Source organism: Mirounga angustirostris, unplaced genomic scaffold (genome assembly GCF_029215605.1).
Source record: "Mirounga angustirostris isolate CCGP_5_RB_7025 unplaced genomic scaffold, mMirAng1.0.hap1 SCAF_5, whole genome shotgun sequence".
Classification (NCBI taxonomy): Eukaryota; Metazoa; Chordata; class Mammalia; order Carnivora; family Phocidae; genus Mirounga; species Mirounga angustirostris.
Window position 1 is genome coordinate 4322999 of NW_026991713.1, and position 13066 is coordinate 4336064.

The 13066-nt window shown below is 36.4% G+C and overlaps 1 protein-coding gene across 1 annotated transcript in view; it reads left to right on the plus strand.

Annotated features, from left to right (window-relative positions):
• The window catches only part of SMC1B (structural maintenance of chromosomes 1B), a 67366-nt gene that overhangs the window by 1693 nt on the left and 52607 nt on the right, over positions 1–13066 (plus strand). Inside the window, exons 2-5 of the mRNA XM_045872346.3 lie at positions 7321–7509; positions 9742–9854; positions 9944–10147; positions 12571–12809. Of these exons, the coding sequence (XP_045728302.1) occupies positions 7321–7509; positions 9742–9854; positions 9944–10147; positions 12571–12809 (745 nt within the window). The remainder of the gene's footprint in view (positions 1–7320; positions 7510–9741; positions 9855–9943; positions 10148–12570; positions 12810–13066) is intronic.

Genomic DNA, 13066 nt, shown 5'->3' on the forward strand with positions numbered 1-13066 from the left:
TTCAAGGAACCTTCTACGCAGGAATTTTGTAATAGTAACGGCATTCATGGAGCTTTTACCAAGTTTCTGGCATCCCTATTTCAGTGCTCCTAAGTGGGTGTTATCCCATTTTGTAGTATAGGCAACTGAGGTGCAGAGGGGTCAGATGACTCTCCACGGTCACCCAGGAAGTGGCAGAGCCTGGACTTGAGTTCAGGCCTGGCCAGGCTCCCTACCGCACTGTGGTAAGATCCATAGATGTAATGACCCCAGCAGGTAGAGGGTCTAAAATGATAGTTACTTGGAGATTTTTCCTAACTCAAATCTTCTTTGTGGCGCTCTCAGGCCAGATTGATTCTGTTGTCAAAAAGACATTGAAAAAAGTAAGGGTAAGTATACAGTGAGTATATCCACTCAGTTATCAGGTTAGTAGGCCCACCAGCAGTTGATTTTCACTTTTTAACTGGTGATTATGTGAAGAGTTGCTCAATTATATTTTGTACTTCCAACAGTGTAATATTTTGAATGAGTATTTGGGTAAAGTCTTATACTGCAGTCAGCCTAAATTACTTGCCCACTGCCGTTCAAGATCCGGATAAAGTGGTGTTTTGACCTTTTTTAAACTAGTGCCAAACGTAAGTTTCAAAATAATCTTATTTCTTTTCTTAATTCAACAGTACATATCGTGATTAACAATATATCTTAAGGTTATCGTGAAAATGCCTTTACAACTTCCTCTTGTCCCACATGCCCTGGAAGCTCCATTCCCCTCCTGAGAATCACTGGTAACCCAGAGATTTTACTTAGAACCATGCAAAGCCAGTCATGGATTATTTCAGCATTACCTTTAATATCATCTCTCCACAACAACAATTTCTGGTTTACTTACTGCTGAATGTTGCATGGGCTATTCACATTCTCCTTCTATACGATGGCCAAAACTCAGTATAATACTAATCCATGACTAATTTAATGGGTGTTATTCATTTATATTCATTTGAATACTTGTTCATAAATCATCTTTTTAAAAATCTTACAGAATTACCCATTTAGGTAGATTTTATGAAACCAATTGATAATTTTCTGTCATACTCACTTTCTCTTAAACTTCAATTTAGCTAGTTGTCATTCTTTTTGTAATAATTTCTTATTGCTACCACCTGTCAAAATTTGACATGTTCTCGTTTGTTTTTAGTAAATCTAATGTTGGTTTCTTTGTAGGTAGTGGGAAAATTTCATCTTTAATCTTAACCTTGATGTTTTCCACTCAAATTTAGCAAATAGTTTTTGTGTGTATATATAGTATTAGAAGCAGAAGAAGATATGTATAATAAGACAGCTTCTGCTCCCGAGGCATTGGGAGTATAAGAAAATGGCACACTTATTGAAATAGAAGTCTCGATGACACTGTTTATGGAACTTTAAGCAAGGAAAATTCTAGATCTGATTTAGGGAGGTATGGACAGGAAGAGGTAAAGATAAGGAAAGGTTTTCTAGAGGACTTACCATTTGAGCTGGCCCAAAGAGTAAAGAATATTTTTCTAGAGATTTGTGAGTCTATTTGTGGGACAGTTAATAGCCCAAATTGTCAAGAATGTAGTGCATGTGTAGGGGAGCAGCGGTGTATAATGTTGGAATTCTAGGGTAAGTACTTGCCAGGGTGATAATATTTAACTTTATGGAAAAAATAGACTTTGAAGCAGGGACTATTTAGCAGGGAAGTTCCATAAGTGTGCCTGAGTCTAAGGCTATCCTCTCCACTTGTGATTTACATCCTGCTCCCTCCTCAGTTCTTTGCTTCTGTGATTATCATTCTCTTTTGGATTGTATCTTCCTCCCTTACTGGATAATTTTCATTAGCAATAATACATGCCTTATTAACACTCTTATGACATAGAGGATGGATAGTTATATGAAAAGAAAGTATAGTACAATGTTAATTGTAGAATTTAGTGGTAAATATATGGGTGTTTACTATGAAATTTTCAACTTTCTTATGTGTTTGAAAATTTTATAATGAAATGCCTGGGGAAAAGCCCTTTAACTTCACTGTCTTTTTAGGCTGTCGCCCCATTTTATCAGTACAATAAAACTCTGAACCATCCTCAGTGCTCTTGATTCAGTTTTCAGTCCCAAGCTCCACTGAAATAACACTTACCTAGGTCACCTTTGACCTACATCTTGTAAGAGTCAGTGGCCAATTTCCTTCCTCATCCTGTTTGACTTATCAGTGCTATTTCATTCGTTTAAAAATAATGGAATGCCTAGTATGTGCCATGCACTGTTCTCATCAGTAAACAGATAAAAATCCCTTCCCATGTAGAACTTACGTTCAAGTGCACAGAGACAGACAGCAAAATATGAGAAGTATATAGAATATTAAAGTGTTAAGTATTAAGAAGAAAAATAGAAACGGGAGGGGAATCAGAAATGCTGGGGTTGTTTTTAAAGAAGTTGGTCAAGGGAAGGTCTTGCTGTCTAGGTTGCATGGCAGGTCACATTTCATCTCTCCCTTGAGCCTCTTTGCTCTTCTGACTTTGTATCCAACTAGGTTTTCTCCTGTTTCACTGGCAAGCCTTCAGTTATTGGCTGCTTCTCCCCTGGGTCTCTTAAGCACTGGAGTCCTCCTACCCCCTGGAAATATATCCTCTGTCTGTGTCTACCCTATGTTCTTTTCCTAGGTGATCTTATTCAGTCCCATAGCTTCAAATACCATCCTTATGCTGCTGACTTACAAAATTATATATCTAGGGCTATAATATTCAGCATTTTTTTTTTTTTTTTTTGCTATTTATAGTAGACATGTGAAATAATCAGGGGTGCCTGGCTGGCTCCGTTGAGTTCAAGCCCCATTTTGGGCATAGAGATTACTTAAAAATAAAATTTAAAAAAAAAAATACTATAATCAGAAAGAATAGTAAATTTCCTCTCCCCTACTTCGCCCAAACTTGTTTTCTTCCAAGGTCTTACCTACTCAGTAAGGGGCACCATTTACTCATTCATTCAGACCAGATACCTAGAGTAATTCTTTATTCCTCCTTCTATACCCCACATCCCTCATCTAATCTATAAATCCTAATAACTCTACCTCTGAAATACATCCTGAATCCAGTTGTTTCTTGCCACTTTTCACTGCTATCACTCAGTCAAAGCTGCTAGAGCTCTCATTTGGACTATTGCTATAACTTCCTAACATGTCCCTCGGCTTTCTTTCTTTTCTCTTTGCAATTCATTCTCACAGCGTCAGATTGAGCAGTTAAAAAAACAAACTAAAAAAGTAAATCTATAAATCTGAGCACTGCCCAGCTTAAAACTCTCCAGTGGCTTTCCCCTACACTTGGAATAAAATCCAGTATTTCTTACCATGATCCACAAAACCCTTTATAATCTGGCCCCTGTGTATTTCTCTTCTCTAATATTCTCTTCCCCCATATTTACTATGCTCTAGTCAGAAATGCTTCTTTTTTTTTTTTTTGCCTTCCTTACATAGACCAATCTTATTTCTGTTTCAGGGTCTTAGCATTTGCTGTTCCTTGGACTTCAGATTGCTTTTCTCCCAGAGTTCCAAGTTCCATATGGCTGCCAACTAAATGAATTCTCCTTCATCCTTATAAATTCTCCCTGTCACACCCAGAACATTACCAATCTGAGCCAGTTCTACCACCTTAATAATCTTGTCCTCTTCCCTCTATTCCCACTACTATCACTGTTTCAGGCTCTCATCATTTCTTCCTTGGATTAATGTAGTAGTCTTTTAGCTGAGTTCCCAACCTTTGGTCTTACCCTAGTTTAATCCATGTGCCACACTGTTATATCAGTAATCTTCATCTGTTCCCACAAGAAAAAAGATCCATTTTATTTCTTTTTTTTTTTTAAGATTTTATTTATTTATTTGAGAGAAAGAGCATGAGAGGGGGGAGGGTCAGAGGGAGAAGCAAACTCCCTGCTGAGCAGGGAGCCCGATGTGGGACTTGATCCCGGGACTCCAGGATCATGACCTGAGACGAAGGCAGTCCAACCAACTGAGCCACCCAGGCGCCCCCATTTTATTTCTTGATAGATGAGGAAAAGGCATTTGAAAAAATGCAATACCTAAAAGGTTGATGGGTTCAAATTAAACATTTTTGATTAGACTCCATCATAGGTGATGTTGTATACTTCACACTGTATTACATCACATAATATCTATTTGTTTTACCACTAGTGGTGCTAAGATTGACCCCTGGATTAGAGTGGTGACAGTGATTAACTCCACTGTGCAATTAGTTTTTCCCTTCTAACTAGTCTAGTGTTCTAGTGTTACTAGTGTTACTTTGACATTAGACAAATGTTCCTGATCCACCATTTACCCAAATGTTTTTTTAAATTTTATTAAGTTTTTAACTTTAATTCCAATATAGTTAACATACAGTGTTATATTAGTTCCAGGTATACAATATAGTAATTGAACAATTCTATATATTACTCAGTGCTCAGCATGATAAGTGTACTCTTTAATCCCCATCGTCTATTTCACCCTTCCCCCCCACCATCTTCCGTCTGGTGACCATCAGTTTGTTCTCTATACTTAAGTATCTGTTTCTTTTTCTTTTTCTTTTTTTTGATCTGTTTCTTGGTTTGCCTCTCTCTTTTTTCCCTTTTGTTTTGTTTCTTAAATTCCACATGAGTGAAATCATGGTATTTGTCTTTCTCTGACTGAATGACTTCGCTTAGCATTTATTCTCTAGCTCCATCCATGATGTTGCAAATGGCAAGATTTCATTCTTTTTTATTTTATTTTATTTTTTTAAGATTTTATTTATTTATTTGAGAGAGAGAGAATGAGAGAGAGAGAACACATGAGAGGGGATAGGGTCAGAGGACAAAGCAGACTCCCCGCCGAGCAGGGAGCCCGATGCGGGACTCGATCCAGGGACTCCAGGATCATGACCTGAGCCGAAGGCAGTCACCCAACCAACTGAGCCCCCCAGGTGCCCTCATTCTTTTTTAATGACTAATACTGCACTGTATATACATACCCCATCTTCTTTATCCATTCATCAGTTGATGGACACTTAGGCTGCTTCCGTATCTTTGCTATTGTAAATAATGCTGCTATAAACTTCGGGGTACCTGTATCCTTTTGAATTAGTGTTTTTGTATTCTTTGGGTGAATACCCAGTAGCGTGATTACTGGATCACAGGCTAGTTCTATTTTTAACTTTTTGAGGAACCTCCATACTGTTTTCCACAGTGGCTGCACCAGTTTGCATTCCCACCAACAGTGCACGAGGGTTCCTTTTTCTCCACATCCTCACCAACACTTGTTATTTCTTGTGTTTTTGATCTTAGCTGTTGTGGCAGGTGTGAGGTGATAGCTCATTATAGTTTTGATTTGCTTTCCCTGATGATGAGTGATGCAGAGCATCTTTTCATGTGTCTGTTGGCCATCTGTGTGTCTTCTTTGGAGAAATATCTGTTCATGTTGTCTGCCTATTTTTCAATTGGATTATTTGCTTTTTGGGTGTTGAGTTCTATAACTTCTTTATTTTAGAAACTAATCCTTTATTGCATATGTCATTTGCAAATATCTTCTATTCAGTAGGTTGTCTTTTAGTTTTGTTGATTATTTTCTTTGCCATGAAGAAGCTTTTTATTTTGATGTAGTCCCAATGGTTTATTTTTGCTTTTATTTCCCTTGCTTCAGGGAACCTATCTAGAAAAATATTGTTACAGCCAATGTCAAAGAAATTACTGCATTTGCTATCCAAAAAAAATTTTTTTTTTAAGATTTTATTTATTTGTTTGACAGAGAGAGACACAGCGAGAACGGGAACACAAGCAGGGGCAGCGGGAGAGGGAGAAACAGGCTTCCCGCGGAGCAGAGAGCCTGATGTGGGGCTCGATCCCAGGACCCCGGGATCATGACCTGAGCCGAAGGCAGTCGCTTAATCACTGAGCCACCCAGGCGCCCCTAAATGACCATTTCTTAATTATCTTTCAGTATCCCTTTTTGCAAATGCAAGCAAATATATATGTATTGTTATTTCTAGCCCCTCAGTTCTTTATGCCAAAGTTTATATTTAGTTTTTTACAATATATGCTGTTACAAACTTTTTTTCACTTATTACATCCTCTTCTGTCATCTTTCTGCTGTGTAATTCTCCCATTGGGTGGCTGTTACACAGTTATTTCAAGTATTCCTTTAATTTCTAGACACTTGAGTTGTTTCTGATCTTTTTCTGTTAGAAAAAACCTATAATGAATTGCATAACTATGTATTTTCCATTGTATAGTTGTACACATATATCAGGGAGGTAGATTTCTGGAAGTGGAATTGCTGGCTCAAAAGATGAATGGATTTAGATAAAGGATTAGTATCCAAAATATATAAAGAAATTATAGAACTCAACACCCAAAAAGCAAATAATCCAATTGAAAAATGGGCAGACAACATGAACAGATATTTCTCCAAAGAAGACACACAGATGGCCAACAGACACATGAAAAGATGCTCTGCATCACTCATCATCAGGGAAATGCAAATCAAAACTATAATGAGCTATCACCTCACACCTGCCACAACAGCTAAGATCAAAAACACAAGAAATAACAAGTGTTGGTGAGGATGTGGAGAAAAAGGAACCCTCGTGCACTGTTGGTGGGAATGCAAACTGGTGCAGCCACTGTGGAAAACAGTATGGAGGTTCCTCAGAAAGTTAAAAATAGAACTAGCCTGTGATCCAGTAATCACGCTACTGGGTATTTACCCAAAGAATACAAAAACACTAATTCAAAAGGATACAGGCACTCCCTCTGCCTTTCCCTCCCCTCTTGCCCCTCCCCCCACTCCTGCATGTTCTCTCTCTCAAATAAATAAATAAAAATCTTAAAAAAAAAAAAATAAAAGGCTCAGGCCTGCTGTATAACTTTTCTGTACCACCAACTCCCACCAATCGTAAATATTCTAGCAACCTTATTGTCTGTGGGAATATCTTGGATATAGTTAGCCATTTCTAAAAGTATGTGATAGTTAATATTCATAAAATGAGAATAACTGAAATTCAGAGATGATTTGCCATAGTATAATATTTAATAATGGAAGAGAGTTGGGGTTTAGATCCCCTTATTTAGATCCTTAAATTTAGGCCACTTAATACTCTACCCTAGGCTGCATAGAAGAAACCAGTGATCTACATAAAATTGTTCAGTCACATGCATCTTAAATATAGACGAGGCAGTACTATTGAAACGTGTATTGGCTATATTTCACTTCCATTGGTGGCCTGGTTTATTTGACTCTGGGTAAGGTTTTTTATTATTAAGAAGGAATAACTTTTTCCTCTCTCTTTTCTTTCCCAGGAAAATCTAATGTAATGGATGCACTTAGTTTTGTAATGGGAGAGAAAACAGCTAATTTAAGAGTGAAAAATATTCAAGAACTCATTCATGGAGCACATATTGGAAGACCTGTCTCTTCTTCTGCAAGTGTGAAAATTGTGTATGTGGAGGAAAGTGGAGAAGAGAAAACATTTACAAGGATTATCCGAGGTATTTTTTTGGTAGATAATTGCTTATGAGTCATTTGATTTTTCAAAAGTTAAATCAGATCATCTGTTTTTTTCTTTTTTTGAAGGGTGTGATTTGTTATTCCACTGGCATAGTAAACTAGAGATTTGGGTTTTTTTTCCTGTCTTAGATGGCAAATCTCAGAAGCAAGTAATAGAACCTGTTTGATCCCCCACTAAGAGTTTTCTTTAAGCAGATGGATTTGTTCACATTTCCTTGCTGTCAAATAGCATTTTTCTACCTGGTTATTAGGTTAAAATGAAGGAGGTTCTCTTGGTATGTGTATCTAGTTTTCTTAGTGATGAACTGATTATATGTATATTTTTGGTTTGCACTGAAAGTTTTTCTACCACCAAATAGCAACTTGAGTGAAATATTTGAATTTTATTTTGTAATTATTCAGGAAACAGGGATTTCATGAATAAACCCATTTCCTGAATAAGCAAGATTGAGAGTTGTTTACATGTATCTTTTCTATATGCTCAGAGTTTATAGAGCCTCCATAAAATAGGCATGTCTTGGTTTTGTTTTTTTGTTTTTGGTATTTCATTCTGGTGCGCTAGAACATGGTCTTAATGTTCTAATGTATAAATACTGTCTTATTAACTTTTCCCAGATTCAGTCACTGATAATTCTGGAAATACTTATACCTTAGTGTGTAACTTAAGTATTTCACCACATTACCACATAGATGCCTTTATTGGTGAGTTTTCTCACTTCCTTTGGGTTTTTATTCAGAAGTCTCTGTTACAGTAAAGATTCCCTAGCGTGCTCTATTTATCTAATAAATCATCATAATTTATGTTTTCCCATCTTTATTGAGGTATAATTGACAGGTAAAAATTGCATGTATCTAGGGGCTCCTGACTGGCCTAGTCAGAAGAGCATGTGACTCTTGATCTTGGGGTCATGGGTTTGAGCCCCACCTTGGGCCTAGAACTTACTTTAAAAAAAAAAAAGAAAGAAAGAAAGAAATGCTAATTAAAAAATTGCATGTATTTAAGGTATACATCTATGTTTTAATATACATTGTGAAGTAACCACCACAGTCAAGCTAATTAAATGTGTATCACCTTACATGGTTACTGTTTTCTTTGCATGTGCATGTGTGTGTATTTTTGTGGTGAGAATACCTAAGATCTACCCTCATTGCAAATTTGAAGTATATAATACAGTATTGTTAACAGTAGTCACATTGCTATACATTAGATCTCCAGAACATATCATCTTGCATAACAGAAACTTAGTACCCCTTGACCAACATCTCCCCGTTTTTTTCTCCTCCTGGTCTCTGTCATCCACCATTCTATTCTCTGCTTCTCTGAGTTTAACTATTTTAGATTCCGCATATATGTGAGATCATGCAGTATTTCTGGATTCTCTGTTCTGTTCCATTGGTCTCTATGTTTTTATGCCAGTGCCATACTGTTTTGATTACTGTGGCTTTGTAACATATATTCAAATCAGAAGTGTGGTGCCTCAGTTTTGTTCTTGTTCCCAGCCCATGTGTCTTTGTTTGTGCTGCTATAACAAATAGCTTATAAACAATAAAAATTTATTTCTCACTGTCCTGGAGGCAGGAAGTCCAAGATCAGGTCGCCAGTATGGTCTGATGAGGGGCTGTCTTCTGGGTTGCAGACATCTCATTATGTTCTCACATTGGTGGAAGGAACTAGGGAGCTCTGTGGGGTCTCTTTTGTAAACCCATTAATCCCATCCCTGAGGGTACCACAGTCACAACTTAATCACCTCCCAAAGGCCCCACCTTCTAATACCATCACTTTTGGGGGTTCAGATTTCTACATATGAATTTAGAAGGGACACAAACATTCAGACCATAACATCATCCTATTTAAAATTGTAATGCCTGTTCCCCATACACAGAGACTTCCATATCCCCTTCCTAGCTCTCTTTTTTCTCCTTAGCACTTAACATTTTCTCATGTGATATTTATTGTAGTTACATATCTCATTTTTGTCTGTCTGCATCATGGGGTATAAACTTGAGATCCACACTTCCATCCATTTTGTTCACTGCTGTAGAATACTCCTTGGCATATTTGTTGACTAATTATATGCATTTATTAGTAACATGTATGTTATTGCATAACTAACCACTTCAATAAGAAAAATAATTTTACTAAACTTTGAAAGGTTGTTGTTACAGGTCTGGTATTTATATTTCCAATAATAGTTTTTATTCTTTTATTTTAGGGGGATGCTCAGAATTTCATTTTGATGATAATCCAGTGAGTCGTTCCGTGTACATAGCTGAGTTGGAAAAGATAGGCATAATAATCAAAGCACGGAACTGTCTAGTGTTTCAGGTAAGGAGCTGTACTAGTTTATTTCATTCATGATTTTAAAAATACATCCATATATTTTATATGTTGATGTGCTTTACTGTTTTTAAAAGGGAACTGTAGAATCGATTTCAATGAAAAAACCCAAAGAAAGAACCCAGTTTTTTGAGGAAATCAGCACTTCAGGAGAGCTTATAGGAGAATATGAGGAAAAGAAAAGAAAGTTACAGAAAGCTGAAGAGGATGCACAGTTTAATTTTAATAAGAAAAAAAATGTAGCCTCAGAACGCAAACACGCAAAATTAGAGAAAGAAGAGGTAAGGTTGTGATGGTGGAACCAGTAAGTTTTGGATACAAAGACTTTCTGTCTGTTAGCATTGCTAGGTATTGGCTTGGGATTACTAACAAGTTGTAAAAGTAATGTAAGACAAAGAAAGCCCACTATTCATTTAAGATAAACTTTTTGATGTAGTTTCTACTGGTTTTTTTAATTGTTTTGTTTTTTCCTTAATAGGCAGTACAACCTCAACCACAAAAATGTCTGGTTATTTAACGACTAAAAATAAGCTTGAGGGGTTTATATCTTACATGACAGAGGCTTTCAACTTTTGGATCTTGTCCGCTTACTTTCTTAAAAATTTATAAGGTCCCCGAAGAGTTTGTGTTAATGTGGGTCATATCTACCAATATTTATTATATTTGAAATTAAAACTGAGAAATTTTAAGAATATATTTTAACTGTCAATATTAAATTACGATAGTAAACATTATACATTGACATAAATGACATTTTTATGAAAAATAACTGCATTTTCTAAAACTAATTAGAAAGGTGACATTGTTTTACATATTTATAATATCCTTAATATATGGCTTAATAGAAGAATCTCCTATCTACTTCTATATCAAACCTTATTTATGTTAAAGCCTAGCAGCTTTACCCACCATTGGTGCAGGTGTCAACACAATGAAAAAACCAAATGAGGTCTTAATGTTATTATGAAAAGAGTTTTGACCTCAGGAGCTCCCTAAAAGGGTACTGGGAACCTCTAAGAAGCCATAGACACACTTTACAAATACTGTTCTGTGGTATTTCTTGGTGCCCTTCACAATGCCTAGTATAGTGCCTTATTTATGGTTAATAATTTTTTGCACTTTTGAGTGATCTTTGTCAAATGCACATCAGAATCTGTCTTTCTCTTGCATAAAACCTCTATCAGTGCAGTGCTTCTGTCTAGTCTGCCTTCCCAGCCTACTTACATGGCCCCTACCCACCTCTCAAGTTTTAGTTTCCTCTACTCTCCCACCCACTGACCTTTACTGTTCATTGAACATAATGTGCTCACTTCGAGCTCAGAGCTTTGGCTGTTTCCCCTGCCTAGATAGCTGTGTGCCTGACATTTGCATGGCCAATACTCTCATTCAAATTGTCATTAAAAAGATATTGTCTCAGGCAGGCATTTGTTATACATACCCCAATCTAAGTTGGTACCCCCTCCCTGGTACTATTGCATTACCCTCTTGTTTCTTTTGTCACATATATTGCTGTATGAAATTATCTTGTTTATCATGTTTGCTTGTTTACTCTCTGATTCCCCCTCCCCCACCATTAGAACAACTAGCTGAAGTGCTGATGTGAGCAGGGAGTGTTTCTATCTTCTTCTCTACTACATTCCCAGCAACAAGGGTCAGGCACATAGTAGGCAATCATTAATATTTGAAGAATTAACTGAAAGGTGGATGTGTTTCTCATCGTGATGTTTCTGTTTCTTCGTATTTTTACGTGTGTGTATATCCTTGGTTTTGTTAGTGGAGAGGGGCGGTGTCAGTGAAAGACTATGATATTCATAACGTGCTGAAACAGTGATAGAAATGTAGAGTTGCAGAACTTTAAACTTTATGAGGACAGTTAGAATCATTGAATTTCCTATTTTTTTACAATGTCATGGCAAATGGCTGTTTACCTATTGGAATACATCGTTGATTAGGAGCTTTCCCTTCAAAGCAGCCCTTTATTCCTTTATTAATTGTACAAATGCTAAGGAAATTCTTCCATTTTACATATATTTTAGAATTGTAATATTCCTGTTAACAGAAAAATTACATCTTATAGCAGGAATTTTACCTGGAATCCTTGAATTTATCATGATCTCAGGGTCAAGAGATTGGGCCCCTCCGCAGACTTGCATTCAGCAGGGAATCTGCTTCTCTCCCTCTCCCTCTGCTACTTCCTCAGCTTGCACGCATGTGGGTGCACACGTGCATGTGCTCTCTCTCTCTCTCAAATAAATATCTTTAAAAAAATAAAAATAAAGTTGCTAGGGACCTTACAAGTCATAGAGCTTCCTTCAGTTTACATATTAGGAAGCTGATGTCAGAAATATTAATGGACTTGCCATACTCTGAGGTCAAGACAGAAATGGGACAAAGACCAGGTTAGCAGGTGCCACTTCATTGTTCTTACCACTGAGTATATGAAAATAAAATCATATACTAGTTTACTGGTTTATTATAAAACTGTATCCAGAAACCTCCAAATAATGCTACTTTTGACAAGAATACTATTTCTTAATTACATAAGTAATTTATTTCACAAATTTAATAACTTGTGAATAATAAATAATAGATAATAAATAATTTAATGCCTTAGAGATCATTTTTTGGTACTATTGTTGAGTTTATGAAAAGTCACCTTAAGTATACTCCCTTTTAACTGTTGTTGAATTGTACTGTTTTATAGGCAGAACGTTACCAGAGTCTCCTTGAAGAACTGAAAATGAACAAGATACAATTACAGCTTTTCCAACTATATCATAATGAGAGGAAAATTCATTTCCTGAACACTGAGTTAGAGCGTGTGAGTAGGGACTTGAGTGTCACAAAGGAGTCTCTTTCTCGTCATGAAAACATAGTGAAAGCCAAGAAGAAGGAACATGGAATGCTAACCAGACAACTACAACAAACAGAAAAAGAATTAAAGTGAGTTTTTAAAAATAGTTATTAACAGCTGGATTTTATGTATATTGGTAGAAAAAATAAAAATATAAGTGACACTTTGAAAGTTGATTTTTTTAAAAAAACTTACTTTGAAATACTTTTAGATACACAGAAAAATTACAAAGATAACAAGAGTTCCCTATTCTCTACACTCAATTTCTCCTACTTTTCACAATAATATGATACATTTGTCAGAATTCATGAACCAGTGTTGAGACACTACTATTAACTAAAGTCCA